General features: G+C 59.6%; 1 protein-coding gene across 2 annotated transcripts in view; it reads right to left on the bottom strand.

Annotated features, from left to right (window-relative positions):
* ZFYVE28 (zinc finger FYVE-type containing 28) overlaps positions 1-11,163 on the bottom strand; it is a 50,056-nt gene extending 38,893 nt beyond the window's left edge. Inside the window, exons 1-4 of one of the 2 annotated variants that reach the window (XM_047094240.1) lie at positions 11,041-11,163; positions 8,998-9,200; positions 7,391-7,480; positions 5,535-5,624 (exon numbers count right to left, since the gene is read on the bottom strand). In XM_047094240.1, the coding sequence (XP_046950196.1) occupies positions 5,535-5,624; positions 7,391-7,480; positions 8,998-9,200; positions 11,041-11,148 (491 nt within the window). In that variant the 5' untranslated portion in view covers positions 11,149-11,163. The remainder of the gene's footprint in view (positions 1-5,534; positions 5,625-7,390; positions 7,481-8,997; positions 9,201-11,040) is intronic. The other variant, XM_047094243.1, reaches the window with a different exon arrangement.
* Positions 11,164-16,449: the final 5,286 nt, after the last annotated feature.

Here is a 16,449-nt window from a genome sequence, read left to right as displayed (position 1 = left end):
TTATACCTATCATGCTAAGAAATTTTGTTAAGTAGAGACATAATATTTGGTACAATTTTTTTGTACTCAGCACACTGGGGATGTTTTTCCATGGCTTTTGGGATTTTTCACTAACGTTACTTAAGTGGCTGGAGTATAGTTTTTAAACAATCCCTTAATTCTACATACCCACGCACTCGAATTTTCACGATTAAAAATAACCTTCAGTAAAAATCCTTGTAAACACATATTGTGCCCTGTTGGGTCAATGCAACAAAATTCGGAGAAAGTTCTACTGCCACATGCCAAGCACTAGGGACTCTGAGTGGAAAGGCAGTGAGCACTCCTCACGTACAGCTGCCAGGCTGGTGGGGAGGCACAGACCCCATTTACATGAGATACCCCAGATGGGCAAATCTACAGACACAGGAACAGATCTGTGGTTTCCTGGGGCTGGAGGGGGGTGGGGCGTAGGGGGTGGAGGGGACAGCTAAGGGGTAAGGGGTATGTATCTGTTTGGGGTGATGAATATGTTCTGGAATTAATGGTGACGGTTGCCCAATTCTGTACGTTTACTAAAAACCATTGAATTGTACACTTAAAGTGGGTGAACTGTGTGGTATGTGCATTATATCTAACATATTTTAAAAATAAGCGATCTAGGGTAAATATGTAACCTTGCCGGAGGCATTGAACACCTGTATGAGGAAGGGCTGCAGGTGAGGCAGGTTGTGTGGAGACTGGGAAGGGGCTGGGTAGGGGGCTGTCACTGGTGGGGAAGCAGATAGGCAAAGGGACCAAAGGAAGGGAGGCCAGAGCCTCCCAGGGCAGGGGCTTCTGGTGGTAGGACCACAGGATGGAATGTGGGTGGGAGGGGTGGTAAAATGAGAGAGGGGAAGGGATGGGGCTGCCTATAGCTGAGGGGGGGAAGGTGGGGAGGAGGGGAAGGGGAAAGAGGGGAGGGGAGTGGTAGAGAAGAGGGGAAAGGGAGGAGGAAAAAGGGAGGGGAGGGGGAGGGGGAAAAGGAGAGGAGAGTGGAGGGGATAGAGAAGAGGGAAGGGAGGGGGAGAGGGAGAGGGGAAAGGGGAGGGGAGGGGGAAGAGAGGGGGAGAGGGAGAGGGGGAAAAGGGGAAGGGAGGGGGAAGAGGAGAGGGGAGACAGAGGGGAAAAGGGGAGGGGAAGAGGAGGGGGGAGGGAGAGGGGAAAAGGGGAGGGGAGGGGGAAGGGGAGGGGGAGGGGGAAGAGAGAGGGGGAAAAGGGGAGGGGAGAGGGAAAAAGGGAAAAGAGGAGGAGAGGGGGAAGAGGAGAGGGGGAGGGAGAGGGGAAAAGGGGAGGGGAGTGGAAGAGGGGAGGGAGGCACAGAACTGGCCCCATTGCAGGAGGGGGAGTGTGAGGCAGGACGGGGAGTGGGTTGCAGGGGTGGAGCAGGAGCAAGGCCTGGGCTCTGGGTTCTGGGCAGTTCAGCCTGGGATGCAGCTTCGGGAGAGGGCGGCCCACTCGGAGTGGGGGCAACTGCAGAGGCTGGAGCTGAGGCCAGGCCGGGCCAGCAGCCGAGACGGGGAGGTGAAGCGGGCCTCGCAGGCAGTCCTAGTAAGCAGGTCCGCCCTGATGGGGCCTGTCACCCGGGCACAGAACCTGGAGACTGTTAGTTTCCTTATTCGTGTAAACCAACTCCAACTGTTTTCAGATAAACCGTCAGGAGTGAAACTAGTCTGTCACAGTCAGAACCACGTGGAGACTCACTTTCCCCCGGGACATGTAGCTGAGTGAGGGAGGACTAGGTCCGGGGTGCCAGGGAAATGGGGGAGCTTGGGCCCAGGGTCCAGGGCTGGTACCCGAGCTGGCCGTGGACACCCTCTACCTGGGCCGGACTGGCCTCCTCCTGAACCTCCAGGCCCCCACATAGCCCTCTCTCAGACCTCAGTTTACCGCCCCTGCCTCAGGCACCTGCCCAGCGTTCACAAGGCAGAGGGCCGGGCTGGCTTGGGTTGTGCCTCTGACCTGTGACGGGCCAGAGAGACCACCTCAGAGGATGTGTTGCTCCTGGAAGAGCTCAGAGCAGGGCGTCTTCTCAACCTGGTGGGAAGGGGCTGGACGTAGGGCGAGGGGGACAGAGTGGCAGAGAGGCTACACTCCCAGATCCCCCTCTGTCCTCAGGGGATCCCACCAACCCACATCACAGACGTGACCCTAGAAGGCTGTCATTCCAGGAGTGTTGGCTTACCACCAACCAAATGTCTACGGGTCACCCTTCTCTCTTCAGCCAGAGGTCTTCCTGCCTCTGGCCCTTTGCACATGCTGCCTGCCCGCAGTCCACCACCTGCCAGGCTCCCATCCTGACTCCCGGAGCTCTGCTCCAGAACCCAGGGAGCCTCTCCCCCATGCTACCAGCTCTTGTCCACTCCAGAGGGTCCTGCTCCAAGCCCCCTACCCCACCCCAGCATCCAGAACACTCCACAGCAACTGCTCGTTTCACCTACCCGTGCACTCCCCACGGGCATAATAGTGTCCCTGGGGACAAGCACAGGGTCAGGTACACAGCAGGTGCTCCACACGTGCTTGCTGGGCAAGTACAGACAGAGCAAGGCCCAGGCCCAACCCCGTGCAGCTGTGATGCTGCCTGTCTGGCCCAGAGCAGCCACCAAGGACAGTGAGGAAGGAGAGAGGCAGCATCAGGCACCTGGGGAGGTGACCCTGAAGGGGGCGGCTCTGGGAACAGCTTCCTCCAGGAAGGAAGGAGGATTTCGGCCACGGCCAGGCAGCCTGGCTCTGAGGCTGTAACCCCTGCCTCTGCTCGAGGGCTGGCGATGTTCTGAGGTGGACGGGGGTGGCTGTAGTGAGGCCACCCTCCTGGCCAAGCTGAGCCGAGCCCCTCTGCTCCCCATGCTCTGCGCTTGGGGCCCCTGCATGTGCTCCCACTTCTGGCCGGCCTGGCCTGCACCTGCTCTCCCTTCAATCCAACTACAAAGCTGCCTCCCTTCGCTGTGACTTGGAGTCCCCTCATTTCTGAGGACTTCCGAGGGAACTCCACACGGGGCTGCCAGGGGGGACGACAGGGCAAGGGCCCAGCCCACGGGGCCCTCACTCTCCCTCCCAGGACGAGGGACAGAGAAGGAACAGAAGCTCAGATGTGTGCAGGGCAGCCGTGGTCTGCAAACAGGGTGCAGTGATGCAGTCAGGGAGAGGTGGCCTCAGGTGGCCGCTCAGTGACAATAGAAAGGCCTGAGACCATGGTCCTGTGGTCACCGGGCCTGGGCCAATGCTGATAGGTAGGCTGGTAAAGGGCTGAACAGACCCACTCGGCAGGCTTCAGGGTGAGAACCTGGAAGCCATGTGCTCAGGCTGTCTGATGCCTCACCTTATCCTAAACCGGGGTTTATTTTAAAACCGCCTAAGAGCGTCTGGTGCTCCCATGAGGCTTAGAACAGGCAAGTCCGTCCTGACCCGAGATGCAGGGTGCTGCCCGGCCCCCTGGGTGCTGTGCGGGGCTCCTCCCCGCGGGGCAGCTCGTCAGAGCAGGCCGGTCAGTGCGCACCTGCACCGGCCTTTGTGCGCTGTGAGGCAGCTCCGAAGGAAAGGCAGCCTGGGAACCCCATCGGGCAGCCACAGACCCCACGAGGGGGCTCCGTGGCGGGGGCACCTGATCCTGAGCTTCCAGGCACTCACCAAGGAATTTAGGAAAGAACCAGGGCCAGGCCAGGGGCTGGGCGCTTCCCACAAAGCGGCGTGTGAACTGCAGAGGAAGGGCAAAGCCGGCTCTCACGGGAAGGGCTGCAGACCCTAGCGCCCCTGCCCCATAAACATTAAGGCCCCAGCTCGAAGCAGCGTTTTCTTCTACACGTTTGGCCACAGAGAACCATTGCCTAGAAAGCAAACGATGTAACAAAATCACATGGCCCCGTCCGAGGGGACGCTCCAGGACATGTCAGGCCAGACCACGTGAGTTGGCCCACTGGGGACGTCTGTCCTCTGCCTCCTCCAGCTTCGGGTGGAGGGAGAGTCCTGGAGCCCAGCAATTGAGGCAACTGTGACATGTTGCCCCTCTGGTGTGATGGGACCCACTCCTGTTTTCCCTGATTAGGACACCGTCTCTTGGGGACAAGGAAAACAGAAGGAGGCACCAGGCCCAAGGGGTTCTGGCAAACTGAGACCCCCAGGGAAGCCGGCTCTGAGGACACAGCCAGGCCAGGGAGACTGAGGCCAGGCGGCCGCCCCCCTTGCCTCACCCGGGAAAGTGAGGTGTCCAGAGGGCGCTGCTCAGGGTTCCCTGGGGTCCTGGGAAGTGACAGCCGCTCGCCCTGGCCCGTCTCCCAGCCCTTCCTCAGCTGAGCCTCTGCTCATCTCTGGGGTCTCAGGGCAGCGGCAGGTGTTTCTGGGCCAGCCCAGGGCAGGGTCTGCCCGCAGCTCCCACACTTCCGCACGGCACACCGAGTCCCGCCCCCTGTGGGCGAGGGAAGCCCCTGTGGCCCAGACGCTGGCCCCATCCTGCAGCACCGCCACTGCCCCCCACTGCTCCCGCCACCGCACCCCCATTTCCCAAGGAGAGGATTCTGTGCCTGGACCAGTCCTGGCCTCCGCGTCACCCCACACTCCCCCAGGGCGGCTTTCGCTGACGATCACATCCACAATCGGCATCCGCCCCGAGGACTCCCGTCCTCTCTGCCCAGCCGCACGCCTGCACACCAGCTGCCCACCGGGCCCCTCCCTAACTTCCAGGCCCACAGACACCCCCGTGGCCCATTGCCCTCCTCCTCCCTCCGTGACCGCCCTCCCCCTGCCCCCTCACCTGGCAGGAGAGAAGGGCAGTCCCTGTGTGGGAGTCAGGGTGTGGCTGAACAGCAGTGGACCAAGCCCACAACACCTGGGCTCTGACCTTGGCTCGGGGAAGCTCTGGGCACCCAGCAAGGGATCGGGCACTTCCTGCCTTGGCATACTTAGGGCCCAACCGTGTGCTGCCCGGCGTCTCTGAGCCCACGAGACCCCAAAGGCCCAAGCCTGAGCTCCCCTGCTCTCGCCACTCATCTCCCCCCGCACCCTCCGCCCAGCAGAAAAGGCTCCCGCCCAGGCACGCCCCCCGCCCCGTGGCCAGACCAGCTGCTCCCACCTCCTCTTCACCTGACAGCTTTCATTTCACCTCCACGCCAGCCTTGAATGGCTCAGGTAACCCTGTGACACCCGCCCATGGGAGCCAGGGGCGTCCCACCCTCTCGTTACACGCAGCCTCCCCCCACGGCCCGAGCTGGGCGCTCTGCTTCTGCGTGCACCCCACGTGGCTCCATGCGGCGTGCGGGGTGCTCCTCCCCTGGGCTGTGAGTCCAGCGACTGTCCACGTCACCTGTCCAGCCGGGTGTTGGGTGTCCAGCCATCTCGCACTGTCTAGGGTGGGGGTCCCCCCTCGGCCTCAGAACACTGGTGAGGGGCGCCAGCAGGCCTGCGTGGTGCTGTGCAGGCGGCTGACAGCCAGCGTCGGGGGTGTCAGTGCCAGAAGGGGCCCGGTCCTCCACAGTCCTGCCCGGCTTCTGCACGGCGGCTGCCCCGGGCCCGGGAGCACTCACCACACGATGGCCAACCTGGGGATGGTGAACATGAGGGCCGGTTCATAGTCGTCAATCATGTCCTGGGTCAGGTACCCGAAGTCCAGGGCCCTGGCCGAGGGGCAGAGAGCAAGAAAGCAAGAAGGGTGAGGCCTGCCCGCCCACACCCACCGCGGCCCAGGCCACCCTCACCTGCGTCTGTGCTCGGCAGACAGCCGGGAAGGTGACACTGGACACCGTGGGCCCTCACACGCACACGGGGCCACTGCTGGAAACCGCTGCACTCCAGAAGGACCGAGCAGGCCTGGTGCTTCCCTCTCCCCACTTTTCTCCTGCCTGACGCGCCTCCGGGACGGAGGGTGCTGGGAGGGGAAGGGGCGCTTGCTGAGGGGGGCCCACGGGCAGCGACGGCGTCCAGCCAACCAAATGGCTCGAGCGGCAAGAATACACAGGGAACAAAAACACTGCCCCAGATGACCTGACGCTTCCCGAGGAAACCGCCCTCCCGGATTTATCCCCACTCCCCAGGCCAACGCAGCGGCTCTCGCTCTATGCTCAGTGAGCTGGCGCCTGCTGGCACCACGGAGGGAGGCTCCGAGTAAAAGGAACTTTACGCCATCGTGTTTTTCAGCCGCTTGAAGTGTCTTTCACATACATCAACGGCGAATAACGCGTCTTTAATTATGATGTGACATTAGGCAATTTCAAAACTTACCTAATACCACACAGCACTAGCTAAACAGGAGAAACACTCTAGACTAAACTTTAGTCTCAAAGTCTGACTTCAATTACTGCCCAAAGCACGACAAGACTGTTGATGATTCGCTCCACAGAGCCTTGTTCGGGAGCTGCATCCTGGCCTGTGGAGATGAGGAAATGAGAAGGGAAGAGGAGGGAGGGGGCGAGGCCGTGAGGAGGTGAGATGAAGACTGAGCAGGAGAGGAAGGTGAAGAGGTGAGGAGGTGAGGAGGGTAGGGAGGTGAGGGAGGGAGGTGGGGAGTGAGGAGGGTGAGGAGGTTTGGAGGCTGGAGGTGAGGAAGGGAGGAAGGTGAGAAAGGCATGGAGGTGAGGCTGGAGGAGGTGAGGAAGATGGGAAGGTAAGCAGGTGTGGAGGGTAAGGAGATGAGGAAGGTATGGAGGTGAGGAGGTTTAGAGGCATGGAAATGAGGAGATGAGGAAGGCAGAGAGGTGAGGTGGGTATGGAGGTGAGGAAGACGGGGAGGTGAGGAGGTGAGGTGGGGGGAGGTGAGGAGGTGAGGCAGGGGGGAGAGAGGAGGTGAGGCAGGGGAGGGTAAGGAGGTGAGGCAGGGGGGAGTGAGGTGAGGCAGGGTAGGGGTAGTGATGAGGTGGGGGGGAGGGAGTGAGGAGGTGAGGCGGGGGGGGGGAGGTGAGGAGGTGAGGCAGGGTGGGGGGAGTGAGGAGCTGAGGTGGGGGAGTGAGGAGGTGAGGCAGGAGGGAGCAAGGAAGTGAGGTGGGTGGGGAGTGAGGAGGTGAGGCGGGGGGCGAGGAGGTGAGGCAGGAGGGAGCAAGGAGGTGAGGTGGGGGGGAGGTGAGAACCCCAGCTCTCCGTGCTGCCTGCCACAGCTCTGCTCCTCCACGGGGGGTGGGGAACTTCCCTGCAGGATGTGTGCTCTGGGCGTGGAGGAGAGCGGAAGAAAGTGACGGTGGAGCTGAGGAAGGAGACTCTGGGTCTGCCCGCTGCTTGCTGGGGGAAGGTGACTTGGTGGCAGAAGGGGGCTGGAGCCTTCCCCCCCCCCCCCCCACTGCAGGCGCCCCGTCCCTGCCTTGCCCGGGCTCCCAGCCGGCCTCTTTCCTCTTTCCAGGGAGGAGAGGGGCCCTGTGGCGGCCGGGGGGGGGGGGCGGGGGGTGGCCCTCACCTCTCCACGGTCTCGCAGAACAGCACAATGACCTCCTGCTGCACGTAGTACTCCCTGGGCGACTTCACGGGCACCATGGCAGAGACGTAGCTGCAAACACAGCCGGCGAGTGAGGGCTGCCCGCCGGCCACGCGTCCCCCCGCCGCCTCTCAAATGAAAGCCACGTCAGCTTCCTACGTGCACGCCTCCCAGCAGGGCCGTGTCTATTTTAAAGCAGGGTCAGCCTGGTCCAGTGCCTCCTGGCCCCCCCGGCCCTGCCCCGTCTGGGCCCCGACCGCCCACTTCTGCGACGCCCCTGCCCGGGCACCCACCCTGGTGAGCGCGTGAGAATCAGTGCAAGAATGAACGCGCGTGTGGGTGGGTGAACCACGGGGTGGGGGTGGGGTGGGGGCGGCCAGGACTGGGCGGTGTGAGCATGGAGGCCTCACGGGCAAGTGACACTTTGTCCAAATGTCCCCCGGGGTGAGAACGTGTTTCTTTCCTTCTGAGTCAGTAGCTCTAACTTTTCCTCGTTATAAAAGCTTATCTGGAAGAGGACACAGAAAACAACTGTCCGTGCTCCCACCTCCTAGAGAGAACCGCCTTTAACATCCAGGCTGGGTTCCTTCCCTAGGTCATCGGGTCACACGATGGACGGCTTTTACTAACTGGGATCACCGTGGTGTGGATTTGGGGTCCCACTGTTTCTCGCCTACTGCGAGCGTCTCCGCGCGTGTGGGAGCTGGTGGCGTGCCTGACTCCCGGTCCTGCGCTTCTCCAAAGCCCTGCGAGGAGGCCCCCAGGCCCCACCTGTGTCCTCCGAGGAAGGAGCAGGTGACGGCAGCCCGTGGGGAGTGGGGGGGGAGGCACTGGATGGACAGCGGGCAGGAGGGGACGGGTGGAGCTCACGGCAGGTGGTGGTGCTGGGGGATGGGGGAGAGGGCACCCTGTGATCCTCACAGACCCCCCCTAACCTGGGGAGGTGCCCTCGCCCTCATCCCAGGCAGCTGGAGCCACGGCCACCTCTCCCTTGCTCTGCCGCGCCCCAGATCTGAGAGCATGGAAGTGATGCTCGGGTGTTTGTGGGGTGAGTGGGTGAACAGGTGGGATCAGGGGGCAGCTGGCGACCAACAAGCCCCATACGGTGAGCCCAGTCACCAGGGGAGGCGAGGCAGGAGGTCAGAGGTGAGAGGTCAGAGGCAGGAAGTGAGGCAGGTGGCCAGAGGGGGGAGGTCAGAGTCAGGAAGCGAGGTGGGAAGCAGAGGGTAGAGGTCAGAGGTGGGAAGTGAGGCAGGAGGTCGGAGGTGGGGGGTGGGTCAGAGGCGGAGGCGAGGCAGGAGGCAGAGGGGAGCAGCAGAGCCTTTGGCGGGCGGCACGTCCACTCTGGGTGACGGCTACTTGCAGGAAGCTCCCGGGTCTTTAGCGCTGGGGTGCATCAGGGAGAGGCAGAGGGGGTGGGCCAGACCCCCGGGAAGGTCACCCAGCCTGACCCCCCAGCGGCCCCGCGTTGGGCCTCCGGGGTTAACTACGCGGACTGATGGCCCTGAACCGCCATCAGTGGGCGTGCGCAGCTTGAATACCGGGACCCGGGACGCGCTGCAGGGCTGGGGCCTCCCCCTCAGGGTCACCTCAGCTCGAACTCAGCAAACAGGACGTCGAAGTGCCTCAGCGCCTCCCTCATCTTCTCCGTGTAGGTGCTGAGGTCCCGCAGCGCCTGATCGCGCAGGGCGCCCCGCACGTCCTCCAGGCTGCGCGTCAGCTCCTTGGCCAGCGGGCGCATGGCCATGCTCTCCAGCTCGCGGTTCATGATGATGGAGCCGGCGGCCAGGCACTGTGAGCAGAGAACGCGGGGCGGGTCACTCAGAGCCTCCTGGAGCCCGACGGCCCGGGGTCCTTCCTCCCCCCGCCCGGCTCTGCGGAGCCCGAGCTCAAGAGCCGCCACGGAGGGCTGTGGTGCCACAGCCGCGGGGACCGTGATGCAGGACAGGAAGCCACAAGAGCGGTGGCTGGGCCCCGCTGTGACCCTCCTCCCCTGGGCCCCGCTCCCAGGAGCACCCTCGCCTCCTACTGTCTCCTCGCTCTGGGGCCAGCAGTCTCTCCTAACCCAGAGTAGCCACGGCCGCGACAACACATACTCCCCCTGTGGCTGATAGGGTCCCCCACACAGACCCAGACGTGGGCAGAAAGGGAAGGCCGACCCACCGAGGCTCTTGGGTCTGGGGGCTCCGTGCAGGGGCCCCGCTCAGGTGACTCCTGCCCCCTCCACGCCCAGCCCACAGACTGGGGGTGGGTGCCCGGGAGTCCCTGACACCACGTTGGGGTGGCACTCGGGGCCAACCGGGCTCCCTGACACCACTGCCCTTTCTAGGCAGTAAAGACGCCCCGCTGCCAGAAATGCTCACAGACCTTCCTCTGAGCCGAGACTCATCAGTGCGGGACGCCCGGCTTCTGGGCGATAAGGAGGGTCCCTCCGTGCCCGCAAGTCTGCCCACACCTGTCCTGGGCTGTGGGAGGCAGGTCACAGGCCTGTGCGGGCTGCGTGCACCTCCCCAGCTTCTTCCACTCGTCCAGTGACCTGGGGTACTCGTCAGACCCGGGTCCCGGCCAAGGGGCGGCCACGCAATCCCTGCGTGGGGCTGTGGTGTTGTGGGACTCCCCTGCCCACCTTGGGCCAGCACCCATCAATGTCTTATCCGGTCAGCAGTGACCCAGAGGGGAGCTGGGACTACAAGCACTTTCCCGGGGGGCGGAGTGTGGTGTCGCTGATTTCCCACCCACCCTGGAGGGGAGCGTGGAGCTGGCTGGCACCGGGACCACACGGGAGAGACGGCGCCCAGTGCCACGGGGCCCAGGACCTACATCATGTCATGGCTCCACAGCTCCCTGCCCCTGGGACCCACTCAACAGCGGTGAGAACTGAGACCAGAGACAGGGCTAGCCTGCCTGGGGCCACCCACACCAACTGGGGCCTTGGCGAGGACACCCTCCCATCAGGCGGCTCGGGCTAGTGGGGTGAGAGGGGTCAGGTGGGGGACACACAGGGCCAGGCCGTGCCCGAGGAAGACAGGGCATTCCCGAGATTCACTGGGAGGGAGGCAGAGACAGGCTGAGAACCCCAGCACGGCCAAGGGAGGGGTCGCAAGGTGCGGGTACGGGAAACAGCTGGCTGGGGCGAGGCTGGTCCGGCCACCACGGGTCAGGCACCCTCCCCTCAGGCTGCAGTCTCCTCGCTGGGAGATGAAGGTCAAGGTCTGAGGGGTGGAGAGGGTGGTGGCTCCACTGAGGCACCCGAACACAGCTCCCAACCCCCTGGGCAAGAATGACCCCTCCTGTCAGAGGGCGAGGGAAACACTGCTCCTAATTTAGGATTGTTGCTGGTGAGAACCACCTGGAGACCCTTCACATCTGGGGGCCTGAGAACCTCACAGAAATTGCACATGAAGCTTTGTGTCCATATTGGCTTATGTAGATCTGGAGGGAGCGGGTTCATGGCTTTCCCACACCTCCAAAGGGGCGTGCGGCCTAATCAGAACGCGCCGTCCGTCCGTAACCCATGGCGGGTGGGGCTCTTGAAGGGGGAGGGAGACACCAGGTCCCTGCCCCCGCAGGTGCACACAGGTGCGGCCCAACGCCCCACACCGTGACCCTGGACCCAGCTGGCTGCCCGCTACCTCGGCCCCAAACCACAGCTGGCCCGCCAGGCTGTCATGCCGGATCTCCTCGGGGAACTTGACGCAGAAATCCCGTGGGGCTCGGTCCTGGGGGATGCACACATCCATGATCTGGTTAATGATGTTTAACACGTTGTCCTGAATCAGAAACAGAGAAAGGGCGCTAAGACACAGCCCCAGCTGGTGGCCGTCAGGTACTGCTTGAAAAATATGAAAAACGCATACAGTGCGTTTTCCTGTTCTTTGAGATCATGAGGGTGATATGGCAATGGATCCCTGCTTGCTCTGCAATTGCTCCAAAAAGTTCGCACGGTCCGGAAGCGCCCAGAGTGAAGTCCCGCTCCCCCTTGCCCACGCCCCTTCCTCACACTCATGTAGCCAGAGCGCGGGCAGTGCTGTGCCTATTACTCTGATCTCCTCTGCTCACCGCGGGCCTGGGGGGGGCCTCCCACGTCACCACGTAGATTTTTCCTCGCCCTTTGTACCGGCCGCTGGCCGTATGCCTTTGTCCTCCCCTGCTGACCCACGCCCACTCCCTGCAGCCGAGGCCACGAGGACTGTCCCTGAACACCTCTCTCGCAACACCTGTACATGAATTTCCTACGACAGAGCCGGAGAAATGGCACTGCTAGGTGGACAGGTACACAAAAAGTTCACTTTGAACCGCCACAAGCCTGTGTCATCCTGGGTCTGTTCACAATACAGACAAGCTGTGCTGTCCGGGAGTAAGGCCACCGAGGGACAGTATGTAAAACCAGGCTTCTCAAACCCTCCACAGAGGACTCCAAGGCCTGTCCTGTGTGAGGGCCTCCCCCCGCACCAGTGACCACAGGGGCCGGGGCATCTGGCAGACTCAGCAACCAGGGCCGGGGGCAAAGCCACTGTCCTCTCTGAACCTCAGTTTTGTAGACAGAGCAGGCCGAGCATCCCCTCAGACTCTTCTCGAACCAGCAGATCAATCACGGCAACATGTCAGTCAGCCAGCGTGGAAGAAGTGCCCCCTTCCTTCCAGGAGGTGGAGACCCTGACTCCGCCCCTCACGGCTGTGCAACCTGGGACGGGCCGCTTAACTTCTCTGATCGTCCAGGAGGCCTGGAAAAGGAGACCAGCCCTTCAGGAGGGCTGTGTGAGCTGGAGGCCGTAAGACTCTTGGCTCCGTTTGGCCCACAGCAAGTCTTAATACATGGTAACTTTTGTTCTAAAGACTCCTGAGAATTATTTTACTTAATTTCCTCATGTTCAAAACACAAAGGATAAGAAACTGTTTTGAACTCTTTGTACATATAAGGGAAACATGCTCATTTTATTGCTTCTTAAATCACATTCATTCTTTTCTTAAAATCATCCTGTTCTTTACACATTTACCATTCACTGTCTAGAATTATAGGAACATTGAAAGGTTAGTTTTTTTCTTTAATTTGTTAAAGATAAAATTAAGGCACATTTACCACAGGAAAATTGGAAACAGTGGAAAACACAGAAGCAGGGAAAGTGTCGCCGGAGGAAAGACCACACGTTGGGCACGGTTCCTTTTCAGTCTTGTATTCTGCCGCTGTCACGGTCGCACGCCTGCCCGTCTCCACAAGCCCCACCTGTGATGGACAGCTATGTACGGTCCCAGCACACAGGCTGTCCCAGCACTGTCTCTCTCTCTCTCAAAAATAAATAAACATTAAAAAAAAAGGAAGCAGATATGGAAGATCACTACAGGTGGGAAGCATGACTTTCTAATGCAAAAGTCAATGCATTAAACCCTGAAGGAAATTCTGCCTCACAACACAAAAACTAAAAATAAAATTCAACCAACGTCAAGTGGTACTGCTGGGAGTTCCTTTTTAAAGGCTTTCTGGGTAGGAAAGCCCCTTTCTGGTGACTCAACAAGCTAACGAACAAATAGGGGCAGTCACAATAGTTAGCACTAGGTGTTTGTCTGCTATTGGGGGAGCCAGGGCTCTGACCTCCTGTGAGCTGCTTGGACCCACTCCCCACCCTGCCTGGCCCGCCAGGACATCAGCTGCCCGAGGGTGAGGGCAGGGTCTCCTTCTAGTCTCCTTCTAGTCTCCTTCTAGCTGGGCCCCCAGTGCCCAGAACCGTGCTGAACACAGAGTGTGTCTCAGCAAGCAGTTGCAGGGCCTCCAATTCCGGCCAATGTGCAAGTGACAGGAACCGAATTTGCCTCCCTCAAGCAACAACAACAGTAACGGGAAAAGCAAGACTATGGTTCCCAAGACACTAGCCACCAGGCAGAAGAGAGATGGGCAGGACAGCCCTGATTGCCTGGCTCGCGGCCCAGAGCAACCATTCAGGGCCCAGCCCAGAGGGAGGGCCCCCAGGCGGGACCCAGCAGACTCCCCAGTGAAGAGCAGAGCTGAGAGTCCAGAGGACTGGGACAGTAGAAGAAGAGGCCCTGAGCCAGAGGACAGAGAGCCGCCCAGGGAAAACCATGCGGATCCGGGAGGGCCCTGCGAGGACACATGCCCGCGAGACCAGCAAGGAGGCAACGCACGCAGTGGAGGCAGCGGCGGCCAGAGCTCAGTTCTGTTCACGGGGCAGAAGGCAGAGCACCCAGAAGTGTCGCGGCTGTGGTGATGAGGGTGGTTGGCACCAGATTAAACTCAGCTCTGACCCCCCTAACTTTTTTTTTTAATGTTTATTTATTTTTGAGAGAGAGAGAGACAGAGCATGAGCAGGGAAGGAGCAGAGAGAGAGGGAGACACAGAACCCGAAACAGGCTCCAGGCTCTGAGCTGTCAGCACAGAGCCTGACGCGGGGCTCGAACTCACAAACCGCAAGATCATGACCTGAGCCGAAGCCAGACGCTCAACTGACTGAGCCACCCAGGTGCAACCCCCCCCCCCACTCCGCCAACATCTTTAAAAAATAGGATCCAAAAGGATCAGACGGTTTCTGAGTAACCAAACCGCATTACAAAACAAAGCTCAAAAAGACTGGTAGGAATACAAAATTATTCAGCTCCCAGAAAGGCGAGATTCGTAATGTCAGACGTTTAATAAAAAATCACCAGGCTTGCAAAGGATTAAGAAAAGATGACACATGATAAAAAGAAAACTCAGGGGCGCCTGGGTGGCACAGTCGGTTAAGCGTCCGACTTCAGCCAGGTCACGATCTCGCGGTCCGTGAGTTCGAGCCCCGCGTCAGGCTCTGGGCTGATGGCTCGGAGCCTGGAGCCCGTTTCCGATTCTGTGTCTCCCTCTCTCTCTGCCCCTCCCCCGTTCATGCTCTGTCTCTCTCTGTCCCAAAAATAAATAAAAAACGTTGAAAAAAAAATTTAAAAAAGAAAACTCAGGCCGACCTGATGCAGGTGGTGCAGTGGCCACCGGGGGACATGGTGGAGGAGGAGCTGAGCCTTACAACAGACTCCCACGTGTCCCAAAAGTTCGCTGAGACCACAAAGAAAAAGGGCCCACGCCGATCTAGGAGGAAAACGACACTATCTGAGAGGAAAACAAATCCACTGGATGAGGTTAAGCCCAGATGAGACATTTCATTAGAAAAGAACAACAAACTTGAAGACAAAGCAACTCTCCAGTGAGTCTGAGAACAAAACACATAACAAAACACATAACAACTCATCGCTGAGTGTCAGACTTCAACATGTGAAAGAGGGCGCCTGCGGGGCTCGGGTGGTTAAGCGTACGACTTCGGCTCAGGTCCCGATCTCACAGCTGGTGGTTTCGAGCCCCATATAGGGCTCTGCCCTCTCAGCACGAAGTCTGCTTTGGATCCTCTCTCTCCCTCTCTCTGCCCCTCCCTTGCTTGCTCTCTCTCTCTCTCTCTCTCAAAAAATAAATAAGTATAAAAAGAAAAGATGTCAAAGGGGCTTATCACTCAAGACCTGAAAGAAGGAAGGGGACAGAAAAAATCTTTGAAGGAATTACGACCAACTTTTGTCCAATTTAATGACCAACAATAAACTCAAGGTCCAAGAAGTTCAATGAACCCAAAGCACAGGGAACACGAAGAAAGCTGCACCAAATCACAGCATGATAAAACTGATAGAAACCAGTGAAAAGAGAAAACTTCACACGTAGTAAGAGGAAAAGGTACTACACGCACAGAACAAAGCCTCGGGTGACTCTGGATTCCTCACTGGGAACAGGGCAAGTGAGAAGTCACCAGAACGCTGTCTCCCAGGCACCGAAGAGCCAGGAATCCCAGGATCCCGTCCCGCCTGCCAGCGGTGCCCACGGGAGGAGGCGATAGCCAGCACCGTGCTCGGTGGCGAAACCGCACGCTTTCCCCAACACTGATGTGCAGATCCCGCGTGGTCCCGTTCGGCCCCTCGGCGGGCGGTTTCGTAGACTTTTATACGCAGCTGCTCTATTTCACACAGAAATGCGAAGGACTGAGAGCAGCCCCAACGACTTCAAAACAGAAGAACAAAGTTGGAGATCTGACACTACGTGATTTCACACCAAGGATAAATCTGCTGCCCTAATCAGGACAGTGTGGAACTGGCCCAAAGTCGGGCAGATCAAGGGAACAGAACAGACAGATTGTCAATAAAGGTGTCATTTAGTACAGAAAGTGCGGTCTGTTGAGTGGAGAAAGGACAGTCTTTTCAGCATGATGTGCGGGCACAACTGAAAATTCATTTGCAAAAATAAATAAAAAACGTCGGTGCAGTCCTCACACTGTGTCCTGACGTCATGTCAACATGGGTCATAGTTCTGAAACCACAGAACTTCTAGAGGAAAACACGGGGGGCAATCCGATGACCCTGGGTCAGGCCAAGACTTCTTAGAGAGCACGTCAAAGGCACGACCTACAAGGGGGAAAGTGGGTAACTGACCTTTCTCAAAATCTAAAACTTATGTCCTTCACAAAACTGGGCAGAGAATGAGAGAACAAGCCAAGACGGGGAGAAAATAATTGTACTTCATAACGTGATGCAGGCTGCTGTCCAGAGTATATAAGGAACGCCCAATGGTCAGTACGGAAACGATGCAGTCATTCAAAGGGAGGGTGCTGTGAGGAGCTCCCCAGCCTTGCCGCGGAGCTGGTCAGCCTTGCTGGGACTCCCCCGGCCCCGGTCCTCCCCGGGCACAGCTCCTGTGACAGCAAGTCCAGACATCTGGCCACGCGTGCACCCAGGTGCAGCGCACAGTGGGCAGGAGGCTGGGGTCTGCAGCGAGGGCACTCCAGGGACCCCCCTCTCCCCGAGAACCCACCTCTGCCACGGTGGGCACCAGCACCTTCCGGCACGGGGAGGTTCGGGAGTGCCCCTCGCCAGGTCACGCACACGGGGGAGACCTCAAACCGTCACACCACAGAGCCACAGCAAGGCTCACGCGCTCCCACCATGACCCATTAACCAGCTACACTTGGGTACTAGGTCTGTTAGCACATTTTGCCATTTAATTTTCTTCACCGAAGCATCTAAAATTA

The sequence above is a fragment of the Lynx rufus genome, unplaced genomic scaffold (assembly GCF_022079265.1).
Source record: "Lynx rufus isolate CCGP_SWC_20201006 ecotype Redwood Valley unplaced genomic scaffold, mLynRuf1.p SCAF_38, whole genome shotgun sequence".
Lineage (NCBI taxonomy): Eukaryota > Metazoa > Chordata > Mammalia > Carnivora > Felidae > Lynx > Lynx rufus.
Note: the sequence above shows the minus strand (reverse complement) of the source record. Positions and strands in the feature narration are given on the sequence as shown.